The sequence below is a fragment of the Camellia sinensis genome, chromosome 5 (genome assembly GCF_055761805.1).
Source record: "Camellia sinensis isolate YWXY chromosome 5, ASM5576180v1, whole genome shotgun sequence".
NCBI lineage: Eukaryota > Viridiplantae > Streptophyta > Magnoliopsida > Ericales > Theaceae > Camellia > Camellia sinensis.
The window spans coordinates 100,180,978-100,198,610 of record NC_138965.1 but is presented as its reverse complement, the minus strand read 5'-3'; the positions used below and the strand labels follow the sequence as shown (position 1 = coordinate 100,198,610).

The 17,633-nt window shown below is 37.0% G+C and overlaps 1 protein-coding gene across 1 annotated transcript; it reads right to left on the bottom strand.

Annotated features, from left to right (window-relative positions):
- Positions 1-14,560: 14,560 nt before the first annotated feature.
- LOC145791559 (uncharacterized) lies at positions 14,561-16,444 on the bottom strand. Its single transcript, XM_082871922.1, has 2 exons — positions 16,262-16,444; positions 14,561-15,103 (listed from the first exon to the last, which is right to left on the bottom strand). Exons 1-2 carry the CDS (start codon positions 16,442-16,444, stop codon positions 14,561-14,563), a joined length of 726 nt encoding a protein of 241 aa, XP_082728048.1.
- Positions 16,445-17,633: the final 1,189 nt, after the last annotated feature.

The window sequence follows — 17,633 nt, the reverse complement described above, 5'->3', positions numbered from 1 at the left end:
AAAAACAATAATTAATTAGAAACATAGAACTAGAGAGAAAGAACTCACTTTGATCAGCTGATCATCTTCTAGAGAAACACCTTCAAGATTGCACTCCTTCATGTCCCACACACTGTGTTCACTCGATTCTCTGTTGATATAATCGAAACTTCGCTTGCGTCGAGTAAGCCGTCCTCCATTGTCATGAATAGGCTTGCCTCTGTCGAGTCCCTTCCACGTAACCTTCCCTACCATGCGATCAATCCTTTTTCCTTTCCCATTCTTCTTGTTGAACTCTATAACATAATAATGCAACTTCGATTTGGTTCACATTTTGTTGAATATCTTCGACAGTTCTTGATCGTCGTAGAGATTGCATTCATTTGTAATCATTATATTGACCCACATGATATGGTAATATGAATTAGAGATTTGGCAGGATTATGATTCCATATTTTTTGCTACAATTAATTGGTAAATGAAGAAGAGTGTTTTCTAAGTATCCTACCTTCATGGCAAAGTGGAATCATTGTTGAATAAGGAAACTGGTCCTCTCTCTATCTATAAAAGGACATTCAGACTACCTATCAAATTAATTCTGAATTCAATGTATTCTAAGGAGGGTCAAGAGAGAGAAAACCTTTTCCCACTAATATTATTATTAGGTTTATATTCAATCAATTTTGGGTCACGCGAAGGTTTCTCATAACTGATTCGGGTATGTTATTTATTTTTCGCATTTTGTTATTATTTGTGAAAATCATGATAGTTCACGATTTTGGATTATGAAGGTTGTTATATGCATAACACCATAAAATTATTTACATGTGGTATCAGAGCTCATGTTTCAGAACATTATGATTTTCCTGTTAAATAAATATCAATTAATTTTGATTACAATTATGATTGCCTCGATCAAAAATTTTCAATTTGCTAAACATGATATAAAATTTAATACGCAACTCTTATGTTTCTAGTTTAGATTGGATTGCATATTGTATAAATAATATTTATTTAATGAGTGCTAACTCTTTAATGATAAACTGAATGTTTTAATATTTTGATACTTGAATACTATGACTGATTTAATTATTTTTACTCTGAGGAAAGGTTTAGTGGATAATGACCATTGTATTGTTTGATTTAGTAATGCCTAAAGATATTCGTATTACATAATGAATTATTATTCATGTTTTTGCTGAATTTTATATTATCAAATTTTACTGTGAGGCACATCAAAATGTTATTAAATTTTAGTATGAGAAGGCATATTAAAATTTTATTGTGATCTTTATAGTACCAAGCACATTGCTATTGAATGATCTAATTGTAACCTCTAAAAAAAATTATTTTAGTATGATGTTATTACCACCATTATGCATAAGCTTGATTTTTATAGGTGGTTTGATGAGGTACAAAAGTATATATTTTTATGTGACATAGAATATGAATTCTGTTAATATTTGTTATCTTAATATTATTTTTACGATTTAGTAATATGCATTATGATTATGGTTATGAATAATTGTGAATAAATTATTATTTATTCAATAATATCCATTCAAAGTTTTCATTTTCACTTGAAATCTAAATTATGATATGATTGGTAGTTGCCAAAGTGACCCAATTTGAATGACACATAGATGTCAAATCAAATAATTGAAATTTAATACCCTTCCCAAGTATTAAAAAATAATGACTTTGCAAATCGCAATTCTTTAATTACAAAGATATTAGGTTGGCCCAAAGGTGCACCACTTCTAAGTAAATGTTGAATTGGAATATGATAGTTGATGTATAGCGATTCCGGTATTCCCTTTACTGTTCAGTTGCATTCCGGACTCGATTCCGTGGAGTTGGTAGTTGTGTCTACCTTGTTGTCGTCCTTTAATTCCATTTGATTGAGTTTTAGGATGTGTTGGGCATGTTTCGAGTAGGTGGGTTGAGCCTTGGTCTAATTTCTTGTTGCCAAGTTTTTGGTCGTTCCGCTCGAGCGGGTCGTTTAGAGCTCGAACGGAGATTGCACACTCCCAGTATTTTCATTGTCTGCAAAACTCCTGCAGTTGTGATTTCTGCACTCGAGCGGATTTCCTGCACTTAAGCGGGTCGCGCTCGAGCGAGCTCGTTGGCGCTCGAGCGGGTAGTACATATTTGGTGTAAGTTCAGGGAGGGGGAACTCTACGCTCGAGCGGACTGGTTTTCGCGCTCGAGCGGATGTACTTTATTCTTGTGTCTTGGCGCTCGAGCGGGCCTTATTGCGCTCGAGCGGACCTAGTTTTTTGTTCTTGATGCTCGAGCGTTGTGTTCTCCGCTCGAGCGGGAATGTCGTATAACAGAGGGCAGCTGGCCATTTTTGAATCATTTTTCTACACTTCCTCTCTCTCTCTTACTTTCCCAAAAATGATTTTGAGAGCCTCTCTCTCTAGAAACTCCCTTCTCTCTAGGGTTTGATCTAGTTTGAGTGCTTTCTTTTCCTTCGCCCTTTGTGAAAGTTGTGTTGATCGTCGAGGGATCTTTTGATCCAAGAATTTCGGGATTTGGAGCATCTTCATTTTCGTCATCTCCTTCGTTGGGTTTCATCTTTTGAGGTAGGGATTCCTACTCACTACTATGGGTTTTAACCTAGATTTTTGGGCATTTTGTTAAATGGTTGATTTTGGAAAGTTAGGGTTTGAAAATGTTGAAAGGGGGTTTTGCTATTTTGATTCTAAAATGTGTATTTTGGGTTTCAAAATAACAAAATTGTTGTTGGTTGTTGATATATAGACCATTGGGTCAATATTGAGAAATGGGGTAGAAAACCCTAATTGATTATATAAATTAATTGGTATAATTAATTTGGGAAAATTGTGGCTATATGGAATTGAGTTGGAAATAATGAAATTGGCTCATTATATAGTAGAATGGTGGAGTTGGATTTATTAATCGCTCACTTTTGAAAACATTGATATTTTATCTGTTGGAGTTTTTATTATCCGTTTAGAAATAATTGCTTGGGCTACCGGTGGAGGGTAGTTTTGATTGTTGTAGACAATGCATGATGATTAGGCAAACTAAAACTAATCAATTGGATATGTCATAGAGTATGACGGTTAATAGAATACATTAATGTTATGTATTGATTGATTGTGTATATGACCTAAGTGTATATACGTTGTCTGTATGGGAGGAGATAGGGGATGTACTCCACGGTTTAGGGGAAGATAGGGGATGGACCTCTAAACCGGATGTTGTTTGGGAGGAGATAGGGGATGGACTCCGCTGATACAGCTCATATGCTTGTCAGTTAATGTGTTGATATAGCTCATATGCTTGTCTATGGAAGTGTTGATATAGCTCATATGCTTATCTGTTGAAATGTTGATACAGCTTGTATGCTTATCTGTTGAGATGTTGATGTAGCTTATATGTTCATCGGATGAAATGTTGATATAGCTGGTATGCTTATCGAATGTGAAACGGGAGAAGTTTATTATGAGTCTCTATCTCATGTAAATGGTTGGCCAGGTTCTGAGCCGTTGATGTAAATTGTGAAATTGATAAGAAATGGAAAATAAAATGAAACATGGACATAGTGGTCTCGTAATGGAAATGGGTTATGAATTGATTTATGGAAATAGAAAATTTATCAATTGCTAATGTCTTAGTTACTACTCATACTGTGTTTAGCATATTTCTACTGGGCGTTGGCTCACCCTATATGGGACATTATTCTCAGGTACAGGTAGCATGCCACCTCCAAGGACATAGCTTGGATGATGATGAGAGTTGAAGACTCTTTTTGTTTATTTTGTTTTTATTACATGTATATTAAGCCAAGGGCTTATTTTATATAGAGTTAGTACTCTTCTTTCGTGTAACCAGGTGTTGACTTGGAAAGTTGTAAGCCCATAGGGCATTTGCTTTTGTTGTTAACATGTAATACTGTTGTAAGAACTACTCTGATGAATAGAAATGGTTGGTTTCTTTTATATCAATGCATGTCTAAAGTGATGGGTTTTATGTATTTTTTTTTTAGGGCGTTACATGATGGGTATTCATAATCGATATTGGAATGAATACCCAAAGGTAACAGACCTACTTAATTATGAATATTTTATCAACTAGTCCTATTGGTGAAAGGGAATAATCATAATTGTTAAATAGTATGCCATTAGATTATCCTAAAGGTAGATCACGGTAATACTATTTTTGATTGTTTAAACATGTGTTTATCTTGACGAATTGTCAATTATTGATTACTCTTAGCATTAATTTAGTGAGGATAAATTATTGATTAAAGTTTTATTTCGCTATATTTGTATACTTTGTTTGTTTCGATTTTAAATGAAAAAGATTTCTCAAAATAAATAAATAAATAAATAAATAAATAAATAAATAAAATAAGTTCAGTTTTATCCCGATGTCTTGAATTTTGACTTAGTATTACTATTTGAGAAATTTATTGCTATTATAATTCAAGCAATATAAAAGAAAGAAAAGGTTTTTCGTAAAGTATAAAAGGATCGAACAAATAAAGTTTATGTTTTTATGCGAATGAGTATAGCAAACATTAAGTTTTAACTTCTTTAAATTGATAATGCAAAATAATGTGAAATAATGTTTTCGAACTGTTAATAAGTTTTTTTGCTGGGACACTTACGGTTAAGCTTACCAACATAAAGTTTGATGGCATGCATGAGATGTATGAGCATGTCATTGAATTATCTAACTTGACTGCTCAATTAAAGAATTTAAGAATATTTGCGAATGAGTTTGTTTTCGTGTAATTTATTTTAAATTATTTATCTCTTCAATATGAGTCATTTATATTGACTGGTATGTTTATTTAAAAAGAGACAAAACTTAAGTAATTGAGATATCATTTATTGATCTTGTAATTCAAGGAGCCGAAAAGAAAGGAAGAATGCTTATAAAAGGACATAAAGAAATAGTCACCTAAAAAAATGGAGTCTGTTTGAGATTTTTAGTCTCATAAGAAAGAAAATGGCTATTCATGTTTTTTAATTTGATGCAAGATTATTTTCAAACTGATTATGTTAAAATCTCCAATTGAAATTATTGGGACTTATTGTTTATTTTTGGATATTGATCATTATTTAGACTCTATTTCAAAAATTTATGTTCATTCTAATTTTTGAAAATTATTTATTGATTTGTCCAAACTTAATTAACCTTCATGGTTATTTTAAAAAATTTAGAATAAAATTTGAATTTATTGACAATGCATTTTCTGTTAATTTTGGTATTATTTATGATGGTTTGTATAAATTAAAATTTAATGATTTATCAAAATTAATTTATCTTACATTATGTTGGTCCTAAATATAGCTTGATAAATGAACACTCCTCAAACTTGTGGCATAAACATTGTACTCTTTTCCTTTTTCTTTTTTTTTTTTTTTGAAAAAAGTTATAAAAACTAGTAAAGTTAAGGTTTTTTTTTTTTTTTTTTTCAACTTAAATTTTATTACTTTTATTGGGAGGATGAGTTGCATTAAGGAAAAGCAATTCAATCACATTATGTAAAGTTCCACAAGATATATATATGGTTTCTTCATATTACCCAAATAGACATTAATGTACCTTTTTGACACTTCATGTTTGGTAAATAAAATTATTTTATCATTTTTTATAGAGGAATTTTCACTTCATGATTTTGTTTATTTATTGCATAAAAGATCTCTAGTAAATGGATATCATTGAGGTATACAGTATCAAGGAAGAAAGGCAATTAAACAAAAATGTGAAAATCATAAAGATAGTGTAAATCACAAGTCTATTTGCTAAACTTTGTGAAAGACATAATATTTGTGAATGCCTCAGCAGAATGATATAGCTAAGAAATATTATTGTAATCTAATGAATATGACTAAGAGTATGTTAAATAATTTCTAAATACCCATAACATTGTGGATGTATGTTGTTCATTTATTGTTTTCATATAAAATCAGGTTCCTAGTAAGGCAGTTCCAAACATTCATTCTGAACTGTGAACAAGAAAAAAACTGAACTTAAGGTACCTGCATATTTGGGGTTGTCTACGAAAATTAGAATTATTGATCCACATGAAAAGAAAATGGATTTCAGAATAATCAGTGGTTATTTTGTTGATTATCTTGGAAATTCAAAGGGTATTAGTTTTACTATCTTAGCCATAGTACAAGAATTGCAGAAACTGTCTAATCTTAACGATCCAACTATTTTTTATTTTTTATTAGTTAATGATATTACAATCAAGAGGGATTTGGTCAAAATCTTCTCATAACAAAATTTTAATGTAACGCCCTCAAAATAATAACATTAAACCCAACAAATAAGACATACATTGATATTCAAAAGTTCCACATTCTTTCATTTATCAGAATTCCATTACATATGTATTACATGTTAACAACAAAAGCAAATGCCCTATGGGCTTACAGCTTTCCAAGCTAACACTTGGTTACAACAAAAGAGTACTAACTCATACACATTAAGCCCTTGGCTTGAATTTACATGTAATACATCAAAAAGTAGAGCGACAAAAGTATGTCCGCCTCTAGCCTCCCAAGCTATGTCCTTGGAGGTGGCATGCTACCTGCACCTGAAAATGATATTCCCATATAGGGTGAGCCACAGCCCAGTAGAAATATACTAAACCAACCATGAACAATGACTAAAAGATTAGCAATTGATAGATGGCCAACACTGATACAATCACATAAATCATATATTTATGTCAAACGACTTACAAGTCCCAATTACTTTTCATTTCCCCTTTTTCAACAGATAGGCTTATAAGCACTACCCACATGCTCAACAGATATGTATAACAACAATATCCACATTCTCAGATAAGCAAATAAGCTATATCCACATTCTACAACAGATATGTATAACAACAATATCCACAGATAAGCATAAAAGCTATATCCACACATCACAAAGATAAGCATATAAGCTCTATCTTCACTTCTTTAGACAAGCATATGTGCTGTATCTACGGAGTTCATCCCCTATCTTCTCCCAACACTATCCGGTTTAGAGGTACATCCCCTATCTTCCCCTAAACCGCGGAGTACATCCCCCATCTCCTCCTCTACACATAACGTATACAAACACATTGGTTCTATATACAATTACCCAATACATATAATTAATGTATTCTATCAACCGTCAAATTCCATGACACATTCCATTGATTAGTTTTCGTTTGCCTAATCATCGTGCATTGTCTACAACAATCACGACTATCCTCCACCGATAGCCCAAAGCAGTTATTTCTATACAGAAAATAAATGCACAATGGATATTCAATCAACATTTCATTTCCTCATTCCTCACAATTAATTATCCCAATTAATTAAACAATGTAATTAGGTCAAGTCCCATAATTAACATTTCAACCCTTAGGTCCCATTTTCATCAATGATTTAACATTTATTCCATTTCTCTATTCCAAACATGCATCTAGGTTTATTATGAATAAAACCCCAACTTTTGTAAAATTACACAAAAGCCCCAAACTTTCACAAATTACCAAACCAACCCCAACATCTCAAAATACCAAAATTCAAAGACAAAATCCATAGAGAGGAGTAGGATATCCCTACCTCGAAGTTTGAGCCAAAAAGGAGATGAAGACTCGAAGATCAACATGCTCCAAATCTAAACTTTTTCAGATTAAATCAAAGCCCTCAACGCCCTCTATCTTTTTAACAAAGGCCCTAGGTTAGATTCACACTCTAGGGAGATCAATTCTTAGAGAGAATATAAGTGTAGAGAGAGAGAGTCTCGGATCTAGGGTTTGAAAGAAAAAGGGAGTGAAAAAGTGATGTTCAAAAACGCTACTGTCCGCTGATATAAAACACGCTCGCTCGAGCGAAGCCTTTGTCGCTCGAGCGACCAGACACAGAAAACTCTCGCTCGAGCCAAGAAGTACTCGCTCGAGCCAAAAACTCAAAAGTGCGCTTGAGCGAAAGAATGCCCGCTCGAGCCAACAACTCAAACCCTCAGGTCTGCAACCAGAAGCATGCTCGAGCGACAGACCTCTCGCTCGAGCGAAGAACAAACCAGACCACTCGAGCCACGAAAAGCTCGCTCGAGCCAAGAAATACAACTCTCAGGTCCAGAACCAGACGCCATCACTCGCTCGAGCGAAGCCACTCTGGCTCGACCCACCAGACACGAACTCAACTCTCGCTCGAGCGAAGGTCCAAAAATCTGGGCAGCAACACTAGGCTCCCAAACACAACCAACCTGTAACAAACCTGCCCAACACATCCTATAACTCAATAAACAAAGTAAAGAGGATGCAAACTAGATAATAAACAACTTTCAACATCCACGGACACATGCCCGGATCACTGTACAACAAGGGTAAACCCGGGATCGCTATATTTAATGTATTAAGAATAATCATAAAAAGTTTTCCTTGAAAATCTAACACATACCACTATCACAAAAATATAATTAGTGAGTAATTTAATATTTTAAGTTTTAAAATAATATAACTTTTGATTTAAATGTCAATTTTTTAATCTATCAAACAAAATCTATGTTGACTATGAAATTCTTCAAAAACAATAATAAAAAAAATATCATCGAAATTGATATAAATAATAACATGTTACTCTGTCTTACTTTAATTCATAGTAACATTTTACTGTTACAAAAAATAGAGAACATACAAGATGAACCAACACTAAAAACAGTTAAAGATCACATTTTGACAAATGAAAAGGTCTCATTTTTAATAACTTTCATTTTTATTAGAAGATCACACTAGAAATTGATATTTTAATCACACTTAATTTGATTGAGTGTAATAATATTGATTTTTTATGTCACTTTTCAAATAAGTGTGATTATATATATATATATATATATATATGTTTTAATCACCCTTTCTAATTAACATGTGATTAAAGATCACATAAGAAGAATTAAAAATATCTTACTTTTATTAGAAGTGTGATTAAAAAAATTTAAATAATTTTTTAATCACTAAAGTTAATGAGTGAGATAATATTTTTTTTAACACATGTTTTAAATAAGTGTGATTATATATATATTTATTTTAATCACAGTTCCAAGGTGTGATTGTATATAATTTTTCAATTTTGTTTTTATATCATTATAATAGAATAAAATATTTTTTGAAAATGTTTTAGAGAGATAATTGATTAGAATGGCTCAGATCATTTTAAATGAAAAATTAACGAATGAGATCATTTGGAAAAATTATGAGTGGACCAAAATCACAACTGCTTCCTCATTTCTTTTTCCTTCTTTAAGTTGCAGAAACTCTCTCTCTATCTCTCTATCTCTCTCTCCCACGCACGGTGTAATGCCCCGAAATAATCCAACACAAATTAGGTACATTAACCAACATTCATTAAGGAATAAAGATGGATCTCCAACTCTTTTCATCATTAATCAATAAAGTGTATACAAAAGTCCTACATGCGAATTATACATTTAACAATATGAAAACTCATGAATCTATAGCATGTAGAGCATTAAGTCCCAAAATAAATAAAATGCCCTTAAGGGCTTACATATTCCAAGGCTTGAGCCTGGTTACACAAAAATCGTTTCACGAACCCATACATTTAAGCCCTTGGCTAGCAAATAAATTCACAACAAATGAGAGTCATCTACTCTTCACAAAATATATCCATGCCCTCAACTCGGTGGGATCACTACATCTTTTCCTGCACCAAAATCCCGTCAGGGTGAGTATAAAGCCTAGTAGAGAATCCTTACCAAGTATATACAGTCATGCAAATTTCCAATGTTAAATGCAAATACCATGCAATGCCATTTTAGAGAGAATTTCATTTACACGCTCTTTTGAAAATCACCCTGTTTCAACAATAGTTTGAAATCTCAACAATCCCGAAACTTCTAATTTTATTCAATAGAGGTAGTAAATACGACTCAGGTAATCCCCAGGTTGGTGTCTACAAGTAGGCTCAACTAGCACCACCAATACCCCACTTTACCGGTTGCTAACTAGAAGGGAAGTGGTACCTTCTCCGCGCATGTTTTCGGTCTTTCACCCCGGACACTCAGGCCAACTTGTCAATTCCATCTACACCTCTTATCCGGACTTACCAACTTATTTACCCCAAAAACATTTCCTTAGTTCTCTTTTCTAAACAATTATTTTCTCAATGCAAGATAATCAATTTCAAATCAAAACATGCGGTAATCAAACAATAGTGTATGCAAGATAACAATTGGTAATGCTACAATAATCATTCCCTTTTTATTCTTATATAGTTCGACAATAATCTCAAATAAATGAGCTTTCATTCCTTCCGTTCCATATTATCTCACAATGGAACCATGTTCCCATTTGATTTCATACTCAAATAACTACATTTCCACCTCTCAAGCAATTCCAACAACATAATCATTTCAAGACTATAGCAACAATTGACAATAATTTCGTTCCAACAACAACATTTTTCTCTATTTTATGAGATTCATCATTTGTAACTATAGGTAAAAATCTTTCCTTTCTTTAACTCTTTTCATATACAAAATAATGCATTTATAATAAAACTTCATGTGTTCTTATCATTTGTTTTGAAAACTCCAAAATTTCTAGTTTTCTTCTTTACAAACAACACACACACACGCACACACACACACACGCACACACACACACACACTAATCACTTGAATAGGACCCTCAAGATCACACCATTTTCTTTGCCTAAGATAAGTTCAACTCTCAAGATGCTATCTTAGAAGAATTTGAGATTTTTAAAACCCACTTTTGAAAATCTCTACATTTTGGATCACAAAATCAAAATCAACATAATAACTTCAGGAAAACTTTTAAATCAACATCAATATTGCAAAACATGTATATATAACTCAAGAAGTCCCTACCTCAAGGTTTGATGACAAAAAATAGATGAAACCCTAGAAATCAAAGATGCCCAAGCTCAATCTCCACCGTACACAATGTAGATCTTGAGAAGCTCTTCCACTTTGATGAAGGAATTTGGGTTAGAAATGCAAGAGATCCTAAGAAATCAAGAACTCTAAGTCTTTTGGTGTGTGGAATGTAGAGAGAAGGGAGAGGAGATGATTTTTTAAAGAGAGAGAAGTGAGCCAAAAGTGATACAAACACAGCCAAATAGAGAAGAAGAAAAAAAAATAGAGATTTAGACTGCCAACATCCCGGACGTGTAGCACGTGCCCCCGGATGTGCGGCACGTGCCCCCGGACGTGCGGAGGCAACTTCCCTCACGTGCGGCCCTCAACTCCATACGTGCAGCCTTCCTATGCCGTACCTCCTCCAGCACCTGCATATATTGCAGTATGCTGCCCAAACATCCCCTAAATTCCGCACGTGCAGCCTCACCTCCCGCATGTACGGCCTTGGTTTGCAGCCCAGAATTTTCCCAGCTCAATTCTAGGCACTTCAAACCTAACCTCGCACTCTCCAAAACAAGTGAAAATCAACACTGAATAAATGAGAAACAACTTTCGGACACCACAAACCCAAAATTAAACAAAGGAGAATGGAGCGAATGATACACCCGGTGATCACAACCTCCCCACCATAGGAAATTTCGTCCCTGAAATTTAAGCAAACTACCCAGCAATGCAAAGACGACAAATGGTCAAAGCCATACGAGTTGTTGTTTCAAATCACAACGTTAATTCTCAATTCAAATTTATCATTACCATTGTGGTTACCACACTAGCAACGACCATTCAAAATAAACATATGCATGGAGTTTCTTCAACAAAATGGTAACAACTCACAACAATCTCATGCCTAAGACAACAATGTATATAACAACATGTACTTAACAATTTTCAATACATTTCCCCATAACACTAGGGCATAATACTAATGAAAGACAACTTAGGCAGGTTCAAATAAATCCGGATACTTGGAGCGAACTTCTGTTTCCCGCTCCTACGTTACTTCTTCAACCCCATGGTGTCTCCACAACACCTTCACTAACGGTATAGTTTTACCCCTCAACACTTGTTCTCGGGTATCTAGTATTTGAACAGGTTGCTTTTCGTAAGACGCATCCTCATCCACCTCCAAATCAACCCAATCTAGCAAATGAGAAGGGTCGGGTTCATACCTCTTGAGCATCGACACATGAAAGACATTGTGAACCCCCAAAAGTTGTGGCGGTAAAGCCAATCGATATGCCACTTCCCTAATTCTCTCCAATATCTCGAAAGGCCCAACGAACCTCTGGGATAACTTACCACTCTTACCGAACCTCATCAAATCCCTCCTAGGTGAGATCTTAAGGAATACACGGTCACCCACTTCGAAAGATAAAGGTCGTCTCCTCTTATCGGCGTAACTTTTCTATCTGCTTTGGGCTGTAGCTAATCTCTTTCGAATGAGAGCAACTTTCTCGATTGTCTCCCTAACAATTTCTGGACCTAATAATGGTACATCCCCTACCTCGGCCCAACAAACTGGTGATCTACAAGGTCAGCCATACAAGGCCTCAAACGGTGCCATCTCGATGCTAGCTTGATAACTATTATTATAGGCAAACTCAATCAACAGTAAGTGTCTCTCCCAAGACCCCTTGAAATCTAGGACACAAGCTCTAAGCATGTCCTCCAAAATCTGAATGGTACGCTCCGACTGTCCATCAGTTTGAGGGTGGTAGGCGGTGCTAAAGGTCAACTTAGTTCCCAATGCCTCTTGAAGGCTTTGCCACAACCGGACAGTAAAACGAGGATTCCTATCTAATACAATGGTTACTAGAACCCCATGAACTCGAACTATTTCTCTAATGTATAATTCTGCCAAGTACTCAACTGAGTCACGGGTATGCATCGGGATGAAATGCGTAGACTTAGTCAACCTATCAACAATCACCCAAATGACATCATTACCCCACTGTGTTCTAGGAAGTTCAACTACAAAATCCATGGTAATGTGCTCCCATTTCCACTCTGCTATCAGTAACGGTTGTAACAAACCTGCTGGTCTTTGGTGTTCGGCCTTCACTTGTTGGCAAGTAAGGCACTTCGACACAAAGAATGCGACATCCCGCTTCATAGCCCTCTACCAAAATTGACGGCTAAGATCACGATACATTTTGGTGCCCCCCGGATGTACCGCAAGGCGTGAATGGTGGAATTCCAGAAGCACTTCTCCTCTACAAGATTCAGGTACAAAAAAACGGTCTAGGTAACGCACACTCTGATCCAAGTGAATCTTCAAACCCTTCTCCTCCTTCCCGTTGGAGATTCTGTCATGAATTGACTCTACTTCACGGTCTCCTTGTTATGCCTCTATAACTTTGCTAATCAAGGTGGGTTGAGCACTCAAAGTAAACGATGTTGCACCCTCTTCGGACTCACCCAAGTGAAATTCAAACTTGCCGATATCACCCAACATAACCCATTCCCGAATGGCCACACTCGCCAAACTACTCATAGATTTTCGACTTAAGGCGTCGGCCACTACATTGGCCTTCCTCGGATGATAGTGTAACTCGAAGTCATAATCCTCCAAAAACTTCATCCACCTCCGTTGATGTAAATTCAAGTCTTTTTGGGAAAACAAATACTTTAGACTCAAACTTCTCGCCATACAAATAATGCCACCAAATTTTCAAGGCAAACACTACTGCTGCTAATTCCAAGTCGTGGGTAGGGTAATTCTCCTCATGAGTTTTCAATTGCCGTGAACCGTAAGCTACAACCTTTCCCCCTTGCATCAAAACACAACCAAGCCCATCCCGAGACGCATCGCAATAAACAGTGTAACCCAAATCTCTCTCCGAAATTATCAACACTGGTGCGGTAATCAGTCTAGTTTTAAGCTCTTGGAATGACTTTTCACAAGTCTCAATCCACACAAACTTATCCCCTTTCTAGTCAATCTAGTCAAAGGCGCGACTACCCTAGAGAAGTCCCTTACAAAACGCCAATAGTACCCCGCAAATCCCAAGAAACTTCGGATCTCAAAAACGTTCTTAGGTTGTGCCCAATCCTATACAGAGTCTATCTTTGAAAAATCTACAGTTACTCCCTCTCTTGACACTGCATGGCCCAAAAACTTCACCTTGGTGAGCCAAAACTCGCATTTCTCAAACTTGGCATATAATTGATGCTTCCTAAGCAAATCAAGCACTACCCTCAAGTGGGCCTTGTGTTTCTCCTCAGAAGTCGAATTAATTAGGATGTCGTCCACAAAGACGACCACAAAATGATCCAAATATTCTCTAAAAATTTGGTTCATCAAGTCTATAAAGGAAGCCGGTGCATTAGTCAACCCAAATGGCATTACAAGGAACTCATAGTGGCCATAATGCTTATGAAAGGTTGTTTTCTGTATGCCCCCATCCCAGACTCTCAACTGATGGTACCCCGACCTCAAATTTATCTTCGAAAAGTAACAAGACCCTCTTAGTCGGTCAAACAAGTCATCTATTCTGGCTAAAGGGTACTTGTTCTTGATGGTAACCCGGTTCAACTTACAGTAATCGATACAAAATCGAAACGACCCATCCTTCTTCTTCGCAAAGAGAGTCGGCACTCCCCAAGGCGATGTACTAGGGTGAATGAAACCCACGTCTAAAAGCTATTGGAGTTGAATCTTCAACTCATGCAACTTCGCGGGAGCAAATCTATACGACGCCATGAAAATTGGTGCCGTTCCAGGCACTAAGTCATTGGTGAACTCGATCTCCCAGTGGGGTGGCAAATTGGTAAGATCCTCGAGAAATATGTCTGGGTATTCAATAACTACCCTTGGTAACTCCACACGAGTCCCGTCACTCTCACTATCCAAGAGAGTAGCAAGAATGCCACTAAGCTCGTTCCTACTACAAGGGCCTATTCCTGGCGATAAGACCCTATCAATCCGGTCCCCCAGAAAGTACAAATAATCACCACTCGAGGTGCATACAGTGACCCTCTGACAAAAACAATTAATCACTGCCCAATACGAAGACAACCAATCCATGCCTATAATAACATCAAAACTTGACATGTTTAGCAACACAAAGGCAAACGGGAGTCGACGCCCAGTAACCTCTACCTCACAACCAGGACACCCCCTGTCTAAGTCGACTGTACCCGCAACTGGTGACTTTACTCTGAGCGAAGACGCTAACCGTTCCACCTTTAATCCCAATGCAGACACAAATGCAGTAGATATGAATGAATGAGACGCACCCGTATCTATCAACACGTTAGCCAAAGAATTACACACAACAAAAATACCTCTCACAACTGAGGATCCCGACAACTGCTCTGGCATGGTAACAGCATACATACGCCCTCGTGGCCTCTGATCAACCTGCTCATCTCTCGGAGCATAGGCCCGCTGCACTGACTGAGCCAAAATGGCTCTATGATTAGCTCACAAAGTCTATACTAAGTGAGCCTGCTGGTGGCACTGAGTCTGCCTCGACCTTGATACGCCAGATGTGCCTCCCAACTGCGGGCAAGCTGTCTTCATATGCCCTGGCTGACTGCACTGATAGCAAGTAGTCCTTTGCCCCCTACTTTGAGACTGACTCTAAGATCGGTTAAGTGGTGCTGGTGGCAACATCTACTGTCCTCCTCCTTTCTGTGGACATGCAAAGGCCTTGTGACGCAGTTCGCCACATTTGAAACAAAAGAAGCCACTCGGTGCACTCTTCCCTAGGCCCGCACTAGGCAAGGAAAAGGTGGATCTAGACTGCTGTGGTTGAGACTGTGATGCAAAGGTGTTTCTACTCTTCTTGTTGGGCCTGTAGTCCCTTTGTGACCCTTGGCCCGTAGACCTCGAACTCCGAAGTCTCTTCTCCTCAGCCTCCATGGTAATCTCCATATGTTTGGTCGTCTCCACAAGATAGTCATAATTTTGAATCATGTTCTCGGCAACCTTGAACAAGATCTTAGTGCCCAACTTCTTCTCGAACTCAATACAACGGCGTTTTTTCATTACCACCAACTTCGGTGCAAATCGGGACAAACCAGAGAAGGACGCTTCGAACTCAGCCACGGACATGTTAAGTTGCTTAAGGTCTTGGAATTCCTGCCTCAAGCTCGTCCTAGCAGTGAGAGGTAGGTACTTGTCTTGGAAAGCCACCACAAATGCTTCCCATGTCGGTTCTATTCGGCCCTTGGCGTATTTCCACCACTAGCATGTTTCCCTCTTGAGGTAGTAACTCGCAATAGTCACTCTAAGCTCACTGTCTTCGATGTGAAGCATCTCAAATGTCTTCACTGCCTGTTCAAGTCATTCATCAGCTTTCTTAGGCTAGGGTCCACCATGGAACTCATCCGGCTTGACCTGCAAAAACTCCACCGTGAGGAAACTCGCCCTTGTCTCTACAGCGTTCTCCCTGATTTGGTTCTCCACCCTTAATATATTCATAGACTCCCTCAAGGCCCCCACCATTTCTCGAGCAAAGGCCCCCATTGCAATTTGACCCGCTTGCCCTGGTATCTCGACTTGCCCCATTTGCTTGACCATATTAGCTTGGCCTAACCCCTCCTCTTGCGCCCGAACCTCATGGACCGGTACTTCATGCACACCCCGGCGACCTCTACCATGCCTTCCACCTCTACCTCCACAAGTTTGACCCCTTCCTAACATCCTAATTGAGAAACAAGATAAACAATTTAGCACATAATCCCGAATGTGCTCGCAAATCCTCTTACTTGTTTGAATGCAACAATCCTATACAATTTCTACCATTCAAGCAATTAAATTCACTCCACATAAGCACTTAGTCACATAAGCACATACGGATTATTCTTTTGTGATGAGATTCGTCCCACAAAAAATCAAGAATCCTTAGTAGAACGAGTATTGATCAGGTACCCTTCTAATAAGACCTCAAGGAATTAATAGGCGCAAATAACATCCAAAAAGTCCAATCCTATACCCATATAGTCACATAAGCATGTTATCACATAATCACAAAAAACAAAACATTTCCTAATCATGCAAAATGAACCCTTTGTGGAAAAACAACCACTTCCCTCGAGCCCCAAGTATTCAAACCCGGTAGCTCTGATACCAAGTTGTAATGCCCCGAAATAATCCAACACAAATTAGGTACATTAACCAACATCCATTAAAGAATAAAGATGGATCTCGAACTCTTTTCATCATTAATCAATAAAGTGTATACAAAAGTCCTACATGCAAATTATACATTCAACGGTATGAAAACTCATGAAACTATAGCATGTAGAGCATCAAGTCCCAAAATAAATAAAATGCCCTTAAGGGCTTACATATTCCAAGGCTTGAGCCAGGTTACACAAAAATTGCTTCACGAACCTATACATTTAAGCTCTTGGCTAGCAAATAAATTCACAACAAAAGAAAGTCATCTACTCTTCACAAAATATATCCACGCCCTCAACTCGATGGGATCACCACATCTTTTCCGGCACCAAAATCCCATAGGGGTGAGCATAAAGCCCAGTAGAGAATCCTTACCAAGTATATACAGTCATGCAAATTTCCAATGTTAAATGCAAATACCATGCAATGCCATTTTAAAGAGAATTTCATTTACATGCTCTTTTGAAAATCACCCTGTTTCAACAATAGTTTAAAATCTCAACAATCCCGAATATTCCAATTTTATTCAATAGGGGCGGTAAATACGACTCGGGTAATCTCCAGGTTGGTGTCTGCAAGTAGGCCT

Coding starts and splice junctions, on each gene's coding strand:
- LOC145791559 (XM_082871922.1), bottom strand. CDS start 16,444: ATGGTCAAGCAAATGGGGCAAGTCGAGATACCAGGGCAAGCGGGTCAA. Junction 15,104..16,261: donor TCACGGTGGAGTTTTTGCAG/GTCAAGCCGGAT, acceptor TTGGGATTAAAG/GTGGAACGGTTAGCGTCTTC.